General features: G+C 38.3%; 2 protein-coding genes across 2 annotated transcripts; both read left to right on the forward strand.

Annotated features, from left to right (window-relative positions):
• Positions 1–9267: 9267 nt before the first annotated feature.
• LOC306984563 (E3 ubiquitin-protein ligase TRIM35-like) lies at positions 9268–15836 on the forward strand (the record flags this gene model as incomplete). Its single annotated transcript, XM_079586037.1, has 6 exons — positions 9268–9599; positions 11661–11756; positions 11825–12055; positions 12180–12202; positions 12283–12403; positions 15831–15836. Exons 1-6 carry the CDS (start codon positions 9372–9374, stop codon positions 15834–15836), a joined length of 705 nt encoding a protein of 234 aa, XP_079442163.1. The 5' UTR covers positions 9268–9371.
• Positions 15837–17669: 1833 nt separating this feature from the next.
• On the forward strand, positions 17670–20702 carry LOC306984798 (E3 ubiquitin-protein ligase TRIM17-like; the record flags this gene model as incomplete). Its single annotated transcript, XM_079586505.1, has 4 exons — positions 17670–18062; positions 19988–20083; positions 20164–20394; positions 20497–20702. 4 exons carry the CDS (start codon positions 17670–17672, stop codon positions 20563–20565), a joined length of 789 nt encoding a protein of 262 aa, XP_079442631.1. The 3' UTR covers positions 20566–20702.
• Positions 20703–20991: the final 289 nt, after the last annotated feature.

Genomic DNA, 20991 nt, shown 5'->3' on the forward strand with positions numbered 1-20991 from the left:
TCAGTAACGCTTGTAATTCGTTATCCATGTTGCAGTCACTAACGTTACGTAGTCCAGGCTGGTTTTGTATGTTTTCTTCTCGGGGACGGGTCATGTGATGGGTGGCTGACGAATCAGGGAAGGATACGCCATGACTGATGACACCCAATCATAGAGCCGAGCGCGAGCCTCTGCGTCATCGTTTGTCAAGTCCTCCGTTTCGACCGTCCGGAGATTCAAAACGCAAAACGGGGTCGGAGCGTTTCTAAACTTCTCCGTTTTAGGTCTTCGTTTTTGCCGTTGTAGTCTGGACGGGAGGTGCAAACGTAGCAAAAGGTCTCCGTTTCTAAACGAAAACGCAGTAGTGTGGATGGGGCCTGACATATACAGTAAATAACACTTTTATATCTGCACACTTAGTGTTAATTACAAACAAATTACTAAATGCTAAGAATGAATAAATGTAAATGAACAAAATTAGACTCAACTTATTAGTGTTTACATTGAGCAGCCACAGTTTCTTCCAATTATTGGGTCCAGTTACAAAAACATAATTGCTATTCAACCGACACTTCACGTCCCGTGTGCTTGGACTTTTTCGTAAATCCTGTTGTTCTGCCCTGTAGTCACTAGTGTTGTGGGGGAAATGCATTACAAATATCTTGAGTTACGTAATCAGATTACTTTTTCAAGTAACTAGTAAAGTAACACCTTACTTTTAAAATTTACAACAAAATATCTGAGTTACTTTTTCAAATAAGTAACACAAGTTACTTTGTTTTCCCATTTATTGACTGACAGTTCTCCTGTCCTCATGTTGAGACAAATCAAGTGCAGATGCTGTGTGTGTGTGTGTGTGTGTGTGTGTGTGTGTGTGTGTGTGTGTGTGTGTGTGTGTGTGTGTGTGTGTGTGTGTGTGTGTGTGTGTGTGTGTGTGTGTGTGTGTGTGTGTGTGTGTGTGTGAGAGAGAGAGAGAACATGTTTATTGTAGTTCTAGACTAAATGTGAGATTCTCACTTGCACAAAAAAAATATTCAATATTCCTCAAAATGAATAAAATCAGTGAAATGCAGAAATAGAATACTATGCAATCCTCCAATAACTAAATATGTTAAATAAAACATTAATTTGTATGCATTTAATCTAATTTTATTGACAAAAGTACTTGCTTCTGACCTTCGATGATTCAGTTAAATAAGCAAAAATGACTTTAGATAGTACTACACATTTCCTTCAGCCTGAGGATTATTATTTCACTTTTATTTTGAAAGAGTCAAAAATTTGGCCAAAAATATAACTTTTGTGTTATAAAAAAACAAGCCCAGCCCAGGTGGGAAAAAAGTAACGTAAAAGTAACGTAAAAGCATTACTTTTCTAAAAAAGTAACTAAGTAATGCAATTAGTTACGTTTTAAGGGAGTAACGCAATATTGTAATGCATTACTTTTAAAAGTAACTTTCCCCAACACTGGTCGTCACAGCATCTGTTCAAAGTGCCTTCAGACGTTTTGGGAAAGTAGAGGATTTAATGATTGTCCCATTTGCAGAGAAATATCCCTAATGGATGATCCTCCAGTAAATTTGGCTTTGAGGAACCTGTGTGAGAGTTTTCAACAGGAGAGAAGACAGAGATCTTCATCTGGATCTGGAGTCTGTAGTGTTCACAGCGAGAAGCTCAAACTCTTCTGTCTGGACGATCAGCAGCCCGTGTGTGTGGTGTGTCGAGACTCCAAAACACACACCGACCACAGATTCTGCCCCATAGAGGAAGCAGTGAACATCAACAAGGTCAGATAAATGATGTTGAAAACTATTTATAAATCAATAATGTTCACAGTGACTAATATATAAAAGTGACTTTGAAACTTTATGTTTTGAGGTTTATGTGAGTCCTGAAACCAAAGAGCTCTTGATTTGGAAGCACACAAATACATTTACTCATTTCTCTGTCTTTAAATATTTCTTTGCTTTTTTCAAGCCTAAATCAGATCTATGTGTATGATCAAAACATTATTTTACTGAATTGTGAAACTGTCATTTTTCTGGTATTATCAGATTGCATAATAATTTACAGGGAGTGGCTGAATGTAACGTTCAGTTTCGCTTCACGGGACTATTAGTTTGTAGCTCATTGTTTTCTTTTCTGTTCTCATGGTTTCTTAGAAACTACAAACATTTGCGTTGCATATCCTGTGAATGCCAGTGCCCTGGACCAGACTCAACTTATTAGTGTTTACAGTGAGCAGCCACAGTTTCTTCCATCTCGCTTCACTTCACAAGATACTTCTCTAAGCAAGCCATAGAGATATTGAATTAGGGTGGGGGTGTTCTGATTAATTACTTAGAGACTTGGGATGTCTGACTTTTATTGGAACTAGCCTTTGTTCGATCAGTATCATTTTCAAGGAAATGAAGAAATGTTGCTTTCGCTTTCAGAGTGAAACAAAACTGGTTGAAACGAATGCTTGAATATCTATCAGTGCAGTTAAAGGATAATTCCGGTATTTAACACCTTGAGTCTATATTGTAGTTTGTTTTGGATGAACAAGAGTGGTGGACAACATTTTTTTGACAATGGTTCCTCTCTCGAGTTTTTGACTATAATAGAATTGGCCATGGACCCATTTAACATTGGAGTCAATGGGCATGTCCGAAAATGTCATTAAAACAGCCAATAATGTTCGTTTACAAAACTGTGCAACTCACCGAGTGATTAGTGATGTTCGTTGATGTTCCAGAAACAAAAAGTGTTGCGAAATACAGTTTCTGTCGTGTTTTATTCGTCATTTTGTAAAATCCCATTGAATTCTGTTGAAGGACTGAGTGCTCGTTAATATAAATGCGCTACCGGAAACGGAAAGGGGGCTGTTTACATTTGGTCGATGTGTTTTTGCTCGCTTCCGTTTCTCATAAGGGTAGCGAGCAGAGCAACTGTGCTCCGGGAGAGTAAGCCAAATAAACAAACAAAACCTTGAAAATATTGAAAGACGTGACCACTGACCAGTGCAATATGAAGTTGAACTCGACTGTGACCGTGAGTGTCCCGCGAGACATAAACATCGGTTATCGCCATCAAGTGGTCGGGAGTGTGCTAACGCTTCAGATTCAAATATTGAGCGGAAGTTACACGGTTGTGAAGTGTCTGAAAAAATAGTTCCACTATAGCAAAATAAACGGATTGGAATCATATATTGCGACGATATATTGTTTATAATCATCAACGAACACCACTAACCACTCGGTGAGTTTAACAGTTTTGTAAACGAACATTATTGGCTGTTTTAATGACATTTTCAGACATGCCCATTGACTCCAATGTTAAATGGGTCCATGGCCAATTCTTTTATAGTCAAAAACTCGAGAGAGGAACCATTGTCAAAAAAATGTTGTCCACCACTCTTGTTCATCCAAAACAAACTACAATATAGACTCAAGGTGTTAAATACCGGAATTATCCTTTAATGTAGTGTATATTCTCTCATTCATCATATGTATTTATTAACTGTTTATCAGTGATCCGTGAGCTGAGAATGAAAGATAAGCGATTGCATTTAACTTGGTTCTGGTACCACATAAATAATAACTATGACTGACATGATTTATATTTCCATTCTAGATCCAACACAGAGTTCATTCAAAGGAACTTTTTGTCATTTACAGTTGAAAATGAATCAATTCAAAGGAACACACTAACATCTAGGCACTATTTGCAATGGGCAGAAAGGAGGATTGATGACTGTAAAGTTCAAGTCCGATCATAGCAGCTGATAAAGTACATAAACTATTTCTATTCATCCCACACCTAGCTGCCACACCAAGAATGAGGAGAAACCAGCTTTGAACACCTTTGATAAGATCATGCATTATTTCCCTGAATGATGAGCACTGAGTGTATGTAATGTGAGAGAATGTGCTATTGTTCTAGGTAAAGTTATGTTGAAAATGCAAGCATTCTGGATTGCTTCCAAAGTTTACTCATGATGCATCTTTATTCATTGACATTGATTGCAGATTTACTGCAAATTATCAGTGGATATCAGTGTGTGTGTGTGTGTGTGTGAGAGAAGTTTTGGCTCAAAATTACTCACGCTCTACACTCAAAAGCATGTGCATATCTGTCAATGGGTGTGGAATAATTTCCCTGTAACAAGGAAAGTAAACAGATTGTGCAATTTAAAAGAAGGTTTAAAATGTCTATATTAGAAAAGTATATGAATTAAGGTGGACTTGGGACAAATGTCTAATTTCCTCTTCAAGAGGTTGATTTGAATTACCATACAGTCTGTTTCTTGCCATTTCATATATATTAAAATTATTGTTGTTATATATATATTTTTTTATTATTTGTGTTTCACTCTCTCATTTTATAATTGTTTTGTGTGATTTATTTTCAGATAAATGTACTTCAAATGATTACGTTTTTTTTTCAATAAGGATAAATTATGATATTTTGTAAAGAGTAAACAGTAGCCGTTTCAAAGCTATAGATGTGTAAAAGGGGAAGGCAAATATAAGTTAGCTTCTTCCTTCTCCTTTTTTTTCTCTATATTTTTTCTTTTCTTTTGAACATGCTGAGATTTTGCTCTTATTATTTTTTTTGTTAAAATATGTTCTGTTATTAATGATCATGTTCTAAAAAGAAAAGAAAAGAAAAATGTAATTTATTCATTCATTCATGATTCATTCAAAATACCCCACAGATATTTTTATATCGCATGTTAAAGTTGTCACTTTTTGAGGGTGAGCAAAAACGCACCGTTTTGTGTCTGTCCCTTTAAATGCAGGTCTGTTCCTCGCACAATGCATCATATGACGTCTGAAGACTTGCACGACTTACATTGACTGCTGTTATGATGATCGCTTTTGGAGATCCGCAGCATCCGTCCTTAATCATTGTCCTTGTGCGGAAAGAGTTGCGAGGACATCTAAGCCAAATATCTCTTCTTCTTTTTTTTTCTTTTTTTTTTTTTTTACAAATTGTTTGACTGAACTCCAAGTGTTTCTTTGAAACTGGCCTCCAAATTGTAAAGGCCGCCTCAGGATATACAGGTTTCAGACACGAGGGGCTTGTGGAGTTTATGTGAATTAACATCTAGAACAGGGGTGGGGAACGTTGGTCCAGGAGGGCCATTGTCCTGCAGAGTTTAGCTCCAACCCTGAAAAAACTCACCTGATTGTAGCCTAAAGGTACGTTCACACTACAAGCGACTTTGTCGCTGCAGATCGCCAGTGGCTGGCGGTTAGGTCGCTAGTGGGCGTTCCCGCTACTGGTTGCCTAGTAATGTTTGTGAGTGACATTCACGGATGTTTCTCCATGTTGTAGACAACAAATCTGTTTTCTTGCAAGCAAACAAACAAACATTTTGGAAGAAAAATTCTAAATGGAATCAGTATAACATGCATAATATTAAAGATGAACGAGAAACTGTGAGTGCTTTTTGCCATCGCGGCTATTTAATTGCAACAAACGGGCAAATGCCGGTCTATATGTGTTCACGAAACAATCCGGCTCTGAGTCAGTGCTGTGAACACCACTGTATGCACACGGAGATATATCACAACTTATAGCACAGTTTCTGACGGCTAAACTTAGGCCTTGTCCACACGAACACGGGTATTTTTATAACCGTGACTTTTTTTACGCGGTTCGCCCGTTCGTCCACACGGAAACGCAGTATCAGGTCACTGAAACCGAACATTTTTGAAAACCCCTGCCAGGGTGAGGATTTTCAGAAACGCCGGTTGCAGTGTTGTCGTGTAGACAGTAAAACCGGAGTTTTTGCCTTGCGACGTCAAAGTGTGCACCGTTATCCGCTGTGTTTGACGTCAGATTGTGCGCCGCTGACGGCTTCTGATTGGCCAACGTGGCTTTACGGTTAGGGTTATATCGCCGCCTGCTGGTGTGGAATGCTCTTGACGGCGCTTGATAGCGTGTTTTTGCGTTTTCATGTAGACGGAGATTTTTTCAAAAACGCAGGAGGAAAAACTCCGGTTATAAAAATACCCGTGTCCGTGTGGACATGGTATTAGCTTCTCGTTCAACTTGCCTCTGTCAGAGAGTGACGGATGATCCACTGACTTCACTCCTATTGGTTGTCGCTCCCGAAAGTCGCTCTTCATTTGCATAAAGTTAAACAGATCTCAACTTTGTCACGTCGCCAGACACGCCCCATCAGGTCGCCAACGGCCGCGATCGCGCGTGTCCCCGGAAAACGTGGAATGAATGGTAACGTGACGCTTTGTCGCTTGTAGTGTGAACGCACCTTTAGTGATCCTGAAGACATTGATCATCTTGTTCAGGTGTGTTTGATTAGGGTTGGGCCCTCCAGGACCAACGTTCCCCACCCCTGATCTAGAATAACAAAAAAAGGGGCCATATTATGGTCTATAAAGATTGATATTATTATTATAATAAGTATTCTTTATTTTTTAAACTAAAAAGTCAGTATATAACTGTAGATGTGAATCTTGTTTTTCCTTTGCGTAAGGCCAGTAGATGGCGATGTCACTTTGTAAAGAAACACTAAACACTTATAGGGCCCTATTTTAACGATCTAAGCGCATGGTCTAAAGCGCAAGTGCACTTAGGTCGTGTCCGAATCCACTTTTGCCATTTTGATGACGCTCACGGCGCATGGTCTAAAAGGGTTGTCCCTATTCTATCAATGAGTAATGGGTGTGTTTTGGAGACCCGCCTATAGGCGCACATTATTACTAACGCGCTCTTTAAATATCAATGTGCCTGAACACACCTCGTTTTCAGACCAGCACGCCTATGGGTGCATAAATGGGCGCAAATGCATTTGCTATTTAAATAACGTGACGCAGCACGTGAAAATGAAAACTGTGTCGGGCTGAAACTAGCAAAAAACACTATGTATGATAGGGCCCATAGACTGAACACGTAATACGCATGCGCATGACATCAACGCTTTTACAAATGTGTGTTTTTGTAATTCACGTTTTCAAAAAAACTTACACTTTGAAATCCGCTGAAGGCCCCCGAAACGCTGTTGTCGTTTATATAGCGCTTTTAGCAATGTAGATTGTTTCAAAGCAGCTTTACAGAGATAAACGGATAATTTAAGGTAACCGAGATTGTTTTGGCTTTATAGCGGTTCCTGAATAATGTTATTTTCCAGCTAAAGTTAGTTTTGATTGATTCACTTCCGTCGAAATGATCATTAGTTATTAAATTAGAGGCCGCTAAGACGACACCGTTCTCTCTACACAGACTTTAAACGCGAACCTGTGAGAAACGCTGATGGCGCTCACGTGCGCATCAAGAATTAATTCTATAGTTCTAATTCGATCAACGTCATCAATGTTCGCGGCGGCCATGTTGTTGACATAGAACCCACGGCAACTGTCAGTCTGTCAATTGACAAGCGTAAAGTGTATTATCGCTGTATTTATTTATTTTTTAAACAGCGCGATGGTGTGTTGTGTAATACACTGCTGTTCTAACAACAGCAAGAAGAAGTTCGTTTTTATGCGATACCGACTGTCAGAAAACGTGAAGACACAGGAGTTGAGCCAGCGCAGGGGAGACTCGTGGCTTGATTTAATATTGACTCATTTGGATAAATATTAGGTAGGCTACACAAGATAGGCATTCATTTTTCTCAAGAAAAAAACAACTCACCTAATGCTGTAAACATACAGAGAGAGATATGCGGTTTTTTTTTTTTTATAATAACTTTATGATATAGGTAAAATTATAATATGTAATAAAGTACACATATTTAGCAAAATACTCTCTATAGCTCTTTTTTTCTAGCCAAATTGGTCATCAAATGGCTTTCCTGAGGTAGGCTAGATGTTATGTGACATAATTGTTCTCCAGCTGTTTTATTGACCCCTTTGTTTGTTTGATTGATTGGTCGATATTATGTATGAGGAATATACATTTCGGTAAGTTGTCCTGTGTCTTTCAACATTGTTCATTTGTATTTATTTACTAGCTAACGTTAGAGATGATCGGTTCACGTGCCGCTAGGGATCTGTCGCGTCACATTTACAAGCGCCAAAACGGTATTTATTGTTTGAATTTCGTAATAAAAGTGACAGAACCTGAGAGCTGAGATTTTTTAGATCATGAGTAACTGCTCTGTCTAGTCTGTCGGTCTCCGTGTCCTCTTTGCGTCACGATTTTTCTGTGCGTGAGAAAATGGATGTGTGGCGTGAGAGCGTGTGAAAAGTGTGCTTCACGGTGAGTGCGTGAGAGTTGGCAGCTCTGAATAAATAAAGTTACGGCTGGCAATAAGGACGAATCTTTAGGCTACTTTAGGCTATTGGGTCTATTTGATATGGGTCCACGCCAATCAAACTTATCTTCTCTTGATACCGACGAGATGAAGCCATTAGGCTACGGCTCCCCTCAACTAAAATCTGCGTGCGGCTATGGGCAGGACAGATGTCATGTCGACAATATGGCCGCGGTTAGCTACTTCCGGTGTTTGCGAATAAGGCCTATAGTTATGCGCATTTGAATATATGTGCGCAGGTTTGTAATTCACTACAAACCAAGCTTTAAATTAATTGTCTGGCCTTAAAATTTTTAAACAGAATTTTATCACTTCGGGGTAGATACGCGAAACCGAAACTATCCCACAACGCTTTATCTGTAGAGAGGTAAAGGGATCCTCCATAGGGAGAGGCTAGTTGGCACTTCAGCACTGCGTTGTCATCGGGTCCAGGCGGGTCAGATCTGGATACGGCCTGGATCCGGCTAGCCGCGGGAAAACCTCGGGATAAACAAAGACACTAAAATTAGCGTAGATGCCATTCTTCTTATGATGTAACGAGTACATCAGGATTTAAGGGAAGTGTTCCCAGTTCCGGCGGACCTAATCTATGCAGACTAACATTGAGTTATAGAAGTCTATAATGTGTTATGTGAATGCTAGGTCAATGTTGTGTAAATGAACGACCAAAGCTCATAAAAAGTTTCAGTTTTTAGTTGAAAACAGTGTTTTGTAAATGGCCCCTTAGATGATCCAGTTTATCTGCATTGTACAGAACAGAATGAATCACATTTGTTTGTGTAGAATTGAGCTCCTCCCACTTTTTTCATAGAACGAGACACACCTGCTAATCTACTTTTCTAGTTCATATATTACCTGAAGCTCATGTTTTGTACGCTCATTTTCCCTCCTGTGGATGTGAAGCTTAAAAACCTTAAAGTCAAACTTTGAAGATTGATTTTTTTTTACCTGCAAAATGTCATATGACGGTTTTGCTGAGGAGGACTTCACTTGTCCCGTGTGTTTGGATTTTTTCGTAAATCCTGTTGTTCTGCCCTGTAGTCACAGCATCTGTTCAAAGTGCATTCAGAAGTTTTGGGAAAGTAGAGGATTTAATGAATGTCCCATTTGCAGAGAAATATCCCTAATGGATGATCCTCCAGTAAATTTGGCTTTGAGGAACCTGTGTGAGAGTTTTCAACAGGAGAGAAGACAGAGATCTGCATCTGGATCTGGAGTCTGTAGTGTTCACAGCGAGAAGCTCAAACTCTTCTGTCTGGACGATCAGCAGCCCGTGTGTGTGGTGTGTCGAGACTCCAAAACACACACCGACCACAGATTCTGCCCCATAGAGGAAGCAGTGAACATCAACAAGGTCAGATAAATGATGTTCAAAACTATTTATAAATCAATAATGTTCACAGTGACTAATATATAAAAGTGACTTTGAAACTTTATGTTTTGAGGTTTATGTGAGTCCTGAAACCAAAGAGCTCTTGATTTGGAAGCACACAAATACATTTACTCATTTCTCTGTCTTTAAATATTTCTTTGCTTTTTTCAAGCCTAAATCAGATCTATGATCAAAACATTATTTTACTGAATTGTGAAACTGTCATTTTTCTGGTATTATCAGGTTGCATTATAATTTACAGGGAGTGGCTGAATGTAACGTTCAGTTTCGCTTCACGGGACTATTAGTTTGTAGCTCATTGTTTCCTTTTCTGTTCTCGTGGTTTCTTAGCATGTTTTCATTTGATGCCCTGATCCACCGGCTCCTTACTCTGTATATTTATTTCCCTCAGTTTGAGACGTTCTTGGTTCGTTCTGGTTGATGTTTATTTGGTTGTTATACACCTGCGGTTTCCTGTGCTCCTGTGTGTTTTTCATTTTTGCTTAAAGTCCTCCTGTGGTGAGAATCCAGCTTTTAATGTTGTTTATGTGTCTATGTGGTGTTTTTAATACGCTTTAACCATGTGTAAGTTCATAAGTCGATGGCATAGTATTTTCTGCTTAAAACTGCAGTGAACCAAAGACAGTCTCAAAAACACGGTTTGAAATCGCTGGTGTTTCTGACGTCACAAACTACCTTGTAACCAATCAGATCAACGTGTGATCGTCAACCAGTGGATCTCTGAGTGAGTGAGTGGGTGGAGGCGGGGCTCATTTGCATATTCATAGAACCACGCATACTAAAATAGGCAAGGGTGTCGAGTTACATTCAAGATATCTGAACGTTTTTTTTGTTTTTAAGGAAAAAAAAACGTTTCAATATGTCATTTTGGCGATTAAAGATGAGTTTTAAGGGATTAAATGATTGACTACAGGGGGACTTTAGGTTGGGATTAAAAGTGACTGCTGTGTTTAGATCCTGCCTCAACTCTCATTGCTGAAAGCGTACGTAACGTTAAAGTTGCATTAGTCAATTAGACATTGAACCGGTGTCACAGGTTTCAGTTCATTTTGACCCCTCCCTCCAAACATATTCCTTCAATGGACAATGCAATCTTTAATATGTCAAATACAAAAGGGAAAAATAAAATCTGGTAACACTTTACAATAAGGGTGCACTAATAAGCATTAATTCATGCTTAACTGATGCACAGATAATACTGAATTAATGTATTACTAATGATTATGTAAGCTATTCATTAATGATTGCCTCATTAGCAACTAATGAAGAGTCTGTCTGGTTAATATATTAGTTCATATATTAATTGTTATTAATTAAATATGTAAGTGTGTATTAATTCTATAATACCTTATTTTTTTAACTAATAGTTAATTCATTAATTTGTTAATTACCACAATGAGCCAAAGCCTTATATTTCAACTTCCAGATAATACAGGAAAACTAATATGCATTAATACATTATTAATTACAGCATTAGTAGTGTGTCAATTACTACAATGTTTTTGGAAACCAGTGTTTAATAAACAGCTTTTATAAACTCAAGTGATGGTCATTAATGATTAATTAATCATTAGCTAACAATCATTATGTTGTGATTTTACTTATTGACGCAGATCATTATTAACTCATCATCTAGTAATTGTAGTAATTGACACTCTATTAATGTTGTAATTATAATATGTGGTAATTGTGGTACTTAACATTGTGGTAATTAACGAATTAATGAACACTATTAGTTAATAAAATAAGTGATTATGGAATTAATCCACAATTACATATTTAATTAATAACAATTCATATATGAACTAATATATTAACCAGACAGACTCTTCATTAGTTGCTAATGAGGCAATCATTAATGAATAGCTTAGATAATCATTAGTAATACATTAATTCAGTATTATCTGTGCATTAGTTAAGCATAAATTAATGCTTATTAGTGCACCCTTATTGTAAAGTGTTACCATAAAATCAATCTATAATACAGAAAAGTGAGACACTATTTTTGTTGTTCTCTTTCAGGAGAAACTCAGAGATTCACTGCAACAGTTAAAGGAGAAACTGGGAACATTTGAGAATTTTAAACTGACGTTGGACCAAACAGCTGATCTTATTAAGGTTTGAAATCTTACTAAGGCTAGAATTGATATAGGTCTAGTTTGGCTCTTATATCTTTCTGTTTTCAGAATGAAACTCAAGACACAGAGGAGAAGATCAACAATGAGACCGAGGAGCTTCACGAGATTCTACGCAACGAAGAAGCGTCCAGAATAACAGCGCTGAGAGAGGAAGAGAAGCAGAAGTGTCAGATGATAATGGAGAAGACTGAGAAGACGAGGAAACAGATCGTCTCTCTCACATGGAAAATCCGAGATATAGAGGAACAGATGAAGGCTGAAGATGATTCATTCCTGAAGGTGTCAATTAATGTTCATCTTCAGATTTTCAATATGAATTCTTCTGAAATATGAATGTCATTTTTAGAGATTAAAGTTACTTTTGGTTTTGCTGAATAAATTTTTCTCCCCCCTGTATTTACAGAACTTCAAGACCACGTTGCAAAGGTCTGTTGTGTTTCTCTTCTCGTTTCTGGGGTTCTGAACCTTCAGTGTTTCTGACTGCTCAATGTTGTTGGTTTTTACAGAGCCAAAAGTCCACCGGATCCAGGGAATATTTCAGAATTGCTGATCGATGGCCGAAAATACCTGAGTGACCTGAAGCGCACTGTGTTACAGAAGATTGAGGGTTCCAGCGGGGACCACAGTGTCAGGGGGGGCCCCAGCTCTAGAGGGGACCACAGTAGCAGGAGGGGCCAGAATTTCAGGGGGGGCCGTAATTTCAGGAGGGGCCAGAGATCCAGAGGGGGGCCACAATTCCAGGAGGGCCCCGAGATCCAGGAAGATGGACAAAGTTTTGGGGGGTCATATAGGTCAAGGGGGGGCTATAGTCACAGGGGGGCCCAGAGTTTAAGAGGGGGGCCACAATTCCAGGAGGGCCCCGAGATCCAGGAAGATGGCCAAAGTTTTGGGGGGTCATATAAGTCAAGGGGGGGCTATAGTCACAGGGGGGCCCAGAGTTTAAGAGGGGGGCCACAATTCCAGGAGGGCCCCGAGATCCAGGAAGATGGCCAAAGTTTTGGGGGGTCATATAGATCAAGGGGGGGCTATAATCACAGGGGGGCCCAGAGTTTAAGAGGGGGGCCACAATTCCAGGAGGGCCCCGAGATCCAGGAAGATGGCCAAAGTTTTGGGGGGTCATATAGATCAAGGGGGGGCTATAATCACAGGGGGGCCCAGAGTTTCAGAGGGGGGCCACAATTCCAGGGGGGGCAATAATTACAGGGGGGCCCAGAGTTTAAGAGGGGGGGCTATAATCACAGGGGGGCCCAGAGTTTCAGAGGGGGGCCACAATTCCAGGGGGGGCAATAATCACAGGGAGGCCCAGAGTTTCAGAGGGGGGCTATAATCACAGGGGGGCCCAGAGTTTCAGAGGGGGGCCACAATTCCAGGGGGGGCAATAATCACAGGGAGGCCCAGAGTTTCAGAGGGGGGCTATAATCACAGGGGGGCCCAGAGTTTCAGAGGGGGGCCACAATTCCAGGGGGGCAATAATCACAGGGAGGCCCAGAGTTTCAGAGGGGGGCCACAATTCCAGGGGGGGAAATAATTACAGGGGGGCCCAGAGTTTAAGAGGGGGGCTATAATCACAGGGAGGCCCAGAGTTTCAGAGGGGGGCCACAATTCCAGGGGGGGAAATAATTACAGGGGGGCCCAGAGTTTAAGAGGGGGGCTATAATCACAGGGGGGCCCAGAGTTTCAGAGGGGGGCCACAATTCCAGGGGGGCAATAATCACAGGGAGGCCCAGAGTTTCAGAGGGGGGCCACAATTCCAGGGGGGGCAATAATCACAGGGAGGCCCAGAGTTTGAGAGGGGGGCCACAATTCCAGGGGAGGGGGGGAGGGGGGAGGGGGGGGGAATAATCACAGGGGGGCCAGAGTTTCAGAGAGGGGCCACAATTCCAGGGGGGCAATAATCACAGGGAGGCCCAGAGTTTGAGAGGGGGGCCACAATTCCAGGGGAGGGGGGAGGGGGGAGGGGGAGGGGGGGGGGATAATCACAGGGGGGCCCAGAGTTTCAGAGGGGGGCCACAATTCCAGGGGGGGCAATAATCACAGGGGGGCCCAGAGTTTCAGAGGGGGGCCACAATTCCAGGGGGGGCAATAATCACAGGGAGGCCCAGAGTTTGAGAGGGGGGCCACAATTCCAGGGGGGGGGGGGAGTGGGGGGCAATAATCACAGGGGGGCCCAGAGTTTCAGAGGGGGGCCACAATTCCAGGGGGGGCAATAATCACAGGGGGGCCCAGAGTTTAAGAGAGGGCCACAATTCCAGGGGGGGCAATAATCACAGGGGGGCCCAGAGTTTAAGAGGGGGGCCACAATTCCAGGGGGGGCAATAATCACAGGGGGGCCCCGAGATCCAGGAGGAGTTCTATACTGTATATAATATAATATAATATCATATAAATGGCCTACACTGAAACAATTTGGTGTAGAAACAATACAGAAATCGCTAGTAAATTTCACAAACAAGTACAAAGAAACTGCAAGTAATACATTGATTTAAACGTGAAATTGTGCAGTGGAAAAACTGAAATAGCATTTTCGTGAAAACATACATACTCTAAATAATCTAAAAAATAAACTTCAAAAGCATTTTATTTTTATGCATTTATTAACATATTTCATTTTTCCACAAACTACAAATTTTATAAATGACATTTATTCTAGTCACAGAAATAGACTGTGCACAGATATTAAAGTGCACAGATATTAAAGGCACAATATTTAAGATGTTTGCAGCCCGTCGCCTTTCAACGACGTCACATCCACATTACCCTCGGGTTCCAGTTTTACTTCTTTAGAAACCATGGAAACGTCAAAGATGCTTCAATAGTTTTAAACGTCATCAAGCTACGCCTTTGTTTTGAATAAGCGACTTCTAGCAGCAAAAATGACATAAGTTAGACATAAGTTTGCATTTTGCACTTAAGTTTTTTATTATCAACTTTGAATCAGTGATAGTTTGTTGAACACTGCTAGTTTTTTATGTACCAGCAGTTTATACTATTTTATGAATAAAATAAATCAAAGTAACATTTAAGTTAAAGATGTATGAATGGCATTGGCCAACATATTTCTAGTACGTTTGAATTACAAAGAAATGGCGAGTAACACGCTGAATAAAACAAAGTTTTGAAGTATAGAAATACAAAAATAGTATTTAGTTGTAAAACCTACTCCAATAATCTTTAACAACTTTAAAATGTTTACCTTATATTCATTTATTGATGTTTATTTTTATTTCCCTTCAAAAAATACAAATCTTAGAAATTAAATGTATTCAAGGTCACAGAAAAACAACAACAACAACCGATATTAGGCATATACTGTAGAAGTTAGAAATAAGTGTACGATTTTTATTATCAGCTCAAGTTGCACTCATCTTTTCTTCCTTATTGTGTTGTATATCCGTGGCTTCTGGAACAAGAACAAATGTGGGCGGGGCTTGATTGGATGGTTGTGGTTTGCTATTGGCTGATCTCATGTGAGTGACAGGTTATAGCCCCGCCCTCGTCATCAGAGAAGAGAAGAGATGCTGCACGAGGGAGGGGGAAGTTATTCTGATTCAAGATTACGAGGCACAAAAATGATGTGCACCGATAAATCATTTATAATAAACAGGCTACTGCAATATTCCATAAAAAATAAGAATTGTCTATTTTGATTTCATGGTGACTTAAGTGATAATGTACATTGTGTCACTTATTATCTATATTCCCAATAATGATGGGATATGAAATATTGATGTGAGAAGAAACTATTTAAAAATCTTACCTGTTTATTATCCTATCCATCTTTTACAATTTACAAGACAAGAAACAAAATGAACTGTTCAAAAATATCACCTACTATTAATTAATATGCCTACTATTAACACTGAAGTCTTGCGGGTCATTTTACAGTAAATACAGCAGATAACTGAGACACACATAATTCATGTGCTTCTGTCAAGAATTATTCTTTTTATTTAGCTTTTATTCTTCATCTCATACATTATGATAATCTGTGACAATAATCAAGCTCAGATATATAATTTGGGTGTTTTGTAACAATCTGCAACATTGTTCTCAGTTATGAAAAGTATAATTAGCTATATTAAATCTAAATATAACTGTTATTTGTTAATTTGGTATCTGGTTCTGTCATAAATTGTACTTTTTTAATTAAGCTCATATCAAATTTGGGTGTTTTGTATTATTTACAACAATGTTCTCTGTAATTTATGAAACAATAATCAGGCTATTAATTGTTAATTATGAATTTAGGTTTAGGGCTCTGTCATGTTATATTGTTATTTTTACCTTGGCTTTTATTCTTCATATTATATGTTACCAATAAAAAATAACAAAAAAACTATACATTTGATTCTTTTTTTTCATTTTTTGATCCACATGCAGACCTTTTTGCCTTTATTTGCATCTGTAATGATTCTATAATGCCATATTTGTTCATGCAGTTTACTGTGTATTTCGTTATTATTTGTTCTTATTTGTAAAGTTGCAAAGATATATAAATAATAAACATCTCTATAGCAAACGTATAGACTAGATATGTGTATTCTGATTTAAATATATTTTAATATTTACTGTATTATGATGAACATCAGTTTACGTCTCGCAATTCCGACTTTTTGCATGCAAATCTCGCAAATCTGACTATTCTTGTAATTGCGAGTTTACATTTCGCAATTCTGGCTTTCTTTTCTCGGAATTGCAAGTTTACATCGCACAATTTGGACTTTTTTCTCGTAATTGCGAGTTTACATTTTGCGATTTTGACTTTTTTCTCGTAATTGCGAGTTTACATCGCACAATTTTGACTTTTCTCGTAATTGCGACTTTACATTTGGCAATTTGGACTTTTTTCTCGTAATTGCGAGTTTACATTTTGCAATTCTGACTTTTTTCTCATAATAGTGAGTTTACATTTTGCAATTTTAACTTTTTTCTCGTAATTGCGAGTTTACATTTTGCAATTTTGACTTTTTTCCTCATAATTGCGAGTTTATATTTAGCAATTCTGACTTTTTTCTCATAATAGTGAGTTTACATTTTGCAATTTTAACTTTTTTCTCGTAATTGCGAGTTTACATTTTGCAATTTTTACTTTTTTCCTCATAATTGCGAGTTTATATTTAGCAATTTTGACTTTTTTCTCATAATTGCGAGTTTACATTTTGCAATTCTGACTTTTTTTCTCTTAATTGCGAGTTTACATTTTGCAATTTTTACTTTTTTCTCGTAATTGCGAGTTTACATTCAGCAATTCTGACTTTTCTCGCAATTCTGACTTTTTTCCTCTTAATTCCGAGTCTACATTTAGCAATTCTGACTTTTTTCTAGAAATTGTGAGTCTACATTTTGCAATTCTGACTTTTTTCTAGAAATTGTGAGTCTACATTTTGCAATTCTGAATTTTTTCTCATTTTTGCGAGTTTACATTTTATTGCTACTCTGACTTTTTTCTCGCAATTGTAAGTTATAAAGTGAGAATTGCGGGATAAAAAAAAAATTGTGGTGGAAACACGCTTCCATAAAGATGTAAGCCAATGATAGTAGTTAATATTGAAGCTTTTAATAAACTCTAAAGCAACATTAGACGGTTCAAAGGTTTGTTTTGTATGAAAGTCAAGATAAACCAAGAGACTTTGGTCAGACACACCTGTTAATCTGCAGTTATAGTTCACACAGAACCTGTAGCTCAATCGACATAGACCAAGGAATAATTCAGTAAGGATTATTATTCCTGGTGATGATTAATATTGCTGATGCATGTTTTTGGGAGTATGTTCCTGCTCTGTATGGGAAGTTTTTTTTAAACTCAAAACAGACTGCTGAGAGTTAAAACAATTATTAGGCTACTTAACTGAAAGGGAATACTTTGAGATTAATTTCTAAGTAACTAAGAAAAATGGCGTCTAGATCTTTTGCTGAGGAGGATTTCTCTTGTCCGGTGTGCTGTGACATTTTTATAAACCCTGTTCTTCTGTCGTGTAGCCACAGTTTTTGTTCAAGCTGTATTCAGAGGGTTTGGAGAAATAAAACACTTAAAGAATGTCCGGTTTGCCGAACAACGTCTTCAAATGACCATCCTCCGGTAAATTTGGCTTTGAGGAACCTGTGCGAGAGTTTTCAACAGGAGAGAAAACCGAAATCTGGACCTGGAGTCTGTAGTGTTCACAACGAGACTATCAAACTCTTCTGTCTGGATGATCAACAGCCCGTGTGTGTGGTGTGTCGAGACTCCAGAAAACACACCAACCACAGATTCTGTCCTGTAGATGAAGCTGTCGCGGACAATAAGGTCAGATGATGTTTAAAACATTTGAATAATAAATCAAATATCAATGATTATTGATAGATACTTTCATCTTGACAAATAATGCTGGGAAAAAATAATCGTGTGGGTTTATTTACACAGGAACAATTCAGATTTTGTTTTCATCTCTTAGTCCCCCTGTAGTCAATCATTTGATCCTTTAACTCATCTTTGATCACCAAAAAGTATTTTCCTTTCGAAAGTTCAAAATGCTCGATCGTCACGTGATTCGCGCAGACTTCAGTTCAGATAACGCTAGTTCCAGGAAGTGCTACGCAGAGGTGGACAAAGTACACAACTCCCTTACTTGAGTAAAAGTACAGATACTACTGGTCAAATATTACTCCGTTACAAGTAAAAGTTGTAAAGACCGATTTTTACTGAAGTAAAAGTACAGAAATACTCATTTTTAAAAGTACTTAAGTATAAAAGTAAATGTCAATGCATTGTTTTATTATTGTTGCATGTAATAGCCAATTTACAGTACCTTATGCCTCTGAATCTCTGCCTACCTGCCCTCATATCAATATCACATGTATTTCTAGAACACAGTTCCAGTCGTGGGATTGAATAAGTCACTCAATAACGTCCACAATGGTTTTGGACACACAAATGGCTGTTCCCAGTTGTTTGGCTTTTAGTATGAACATGTTAGCCGTGTTATCTATAAGCTAGTGCGCTCCAAAACAATGACAAAATTCGGATTTAGAACACCAAACCCAACGTTGAAAATGAAAATCATGTTGATGTCAGAATCCAATGTCAGATTGACGTTAATCTCCAACGTTGGACAGACGTTGTATTGTGGTTGATAATCGGGTTGACGTCAGAAACCAACATCAGTCGAGTTCTGGCGTCAACCAGACTTTCATTTCCAACCAAAATGCAACCAAATCATCCCTGACGTTATACTTTCTTCTCAAGGACCAAGACAGAAATGTAGTGGAGTAAAAAGTACGATATTTGTCTTTCAAATGTAGTGAAGTTAAAGGAAAAGTTTCCAGAAAAAATAATACTCAAGTAAAGTACAGATACTCAAAAAGTGTACTTAAGTACAGTACTCAAGTAAATGTAGTTTGTTACTGTCCACCTCTGGTTCGATAGAGTCACACAACCGTGAATTTTGGTAATTTGTAGTCAATAAATGCATTGATTTACGATAATTATATAATACACCGACATGTGAATTCACTATGTGTATGTAGTTACAGCAGTGTTGTTTTTAAAGGATACAAATCTGCTAATATTTTAGGATTAGTGGTCCAGCCTTGTTTACATATTTCAGGCTAATGTTACCTTGGATAAAGACATTGTTGTAGTTGTTTTAAAGTATTTTAATGTTCTTAAACTCGAATGTTCAAGGGCAATCACGTCACGTTCACTAGTTTCACAAGGACAGGAGACCTGCGGGTGATAGTCTTAAACTATTTAAACCCCAGTGCTCCTTGTCGAGTCTTGTGCTTCTGGGATGTAATGTTTGTTGAGCTCATTCTGTTCCTGGTTCTCTGTTCTTCGTATTTGATTTGTTTTTGTTTATTCTGTTAAGAAAATTCACTGTTTTGGATCCAGCTCTCCTTCATTTGAGTTCTCTCTACATTATAGATAATGAGTAAATTATTTCTGCATTACAGCAATAAGAATTTGAGAGAGAAATAAGCTTAACTGACATGAAAAAAAAATCCTTTAAAAAAATCTAATGATTTATCTAATGGACAAAATTATCTAATGTTTGCTTTTAATATTTCAGTTTATCATCAGATTAAGATGTAAAAATGAGTAGTGCATCTGTCAGTGCAAATATATCCCATTCCCACCATTGTCTGCACTATATTAAATGAGAAAGGGCAAAAAGCCCAAAATAAAATTAATTCAACAATAGACACTGTGTTTGTTGTTGTTTCTTCTTCCAGGAGATACTCAAAGCTTCACTGGAACGTTTACAGGAGGAACTGAGAAGATCTGTGAATCGTGAACAGAAACTGTGTAAAACTGCTGGAGATATTAAGGTTTGAAATAAACAATGTGATTAATTCAATTCTGGAAGTATAGATGTAGAGTTTGTCCAATATTGTGTCACTAATTTCAGGTTCACGCTCAAGACACAGAGACTCAGATTAAAGATGAATTTAAGGAACTTCGCCAGTTTCTAGATGATGAAGAAGCGGCCAGAATTACAGCGCTGAGAGAGGAAGAGGAGAAGAGGAGTCAGAGGATGAAGGAGAAGATTGAGGAGACGAGTAAACAGATTTCATCTCTCACAATCACAATCAGAGACATCGAGGAGCAGATGAAGACTGAAGATGTTTCATTCCTGCAGGTGTCCATTCATCTGCATTATTCTCCAATGATATGAATGTCAATTTCAGAGATTAAAATCAAATTCAGTTTGCCTGAATCTCTTTATTTTATTTCTTTACAGAACGTTAAGGCCACATTGCAAAGGTTTGTGTTTGTCTCTGTGCTTCTGAACTCAAATCATCACTCTTAGAAGAAAAGCTTCTATATGGAATATTAAAGGGTTCCGTCAGACGCTTCATATATAGAACCTTGTAGAGCTTCCCATCATTTCATGGATTTAGTTTGAATTAACCCATTCATTCAGTCATTTATTCAAGTATTAAAATGTTATGAATTTAACAGCTTGTAAAATTTATCAGTAAATTTTTTTATAACCAATTAAACATGAGTAAACATTTAAGACATTTCTCCTTAGAAACTTTTTGGCATAAAGGGTCTTAAAATTGAGTCAAGAACCCTCGACTTCTGTGTTTTTTCTGTGATCTGCATCTCTGACTCTTGAATGTTGTTTCAGAGCCAAGTTTAGCCTTCCAGCTCCAGTCCTCAGTCCAAGAGGGGCCACATTTACTAGGTTTGTGTTTGTTTCTCTCTGTGCTTCTGAACTCAAACCATCAGC

Source organism: Phoxinus phoxinus, assembly GCF_949152265.1.
Source record: "Phoxinus phoxinus genome assembly, chromosome: 17".
NCBI lineage: Eukaryota > Metazoa > Chordata > Actinopteri > Cypriniformes > Leuciscidae > Phoxinus > Phoxinus phoxinus.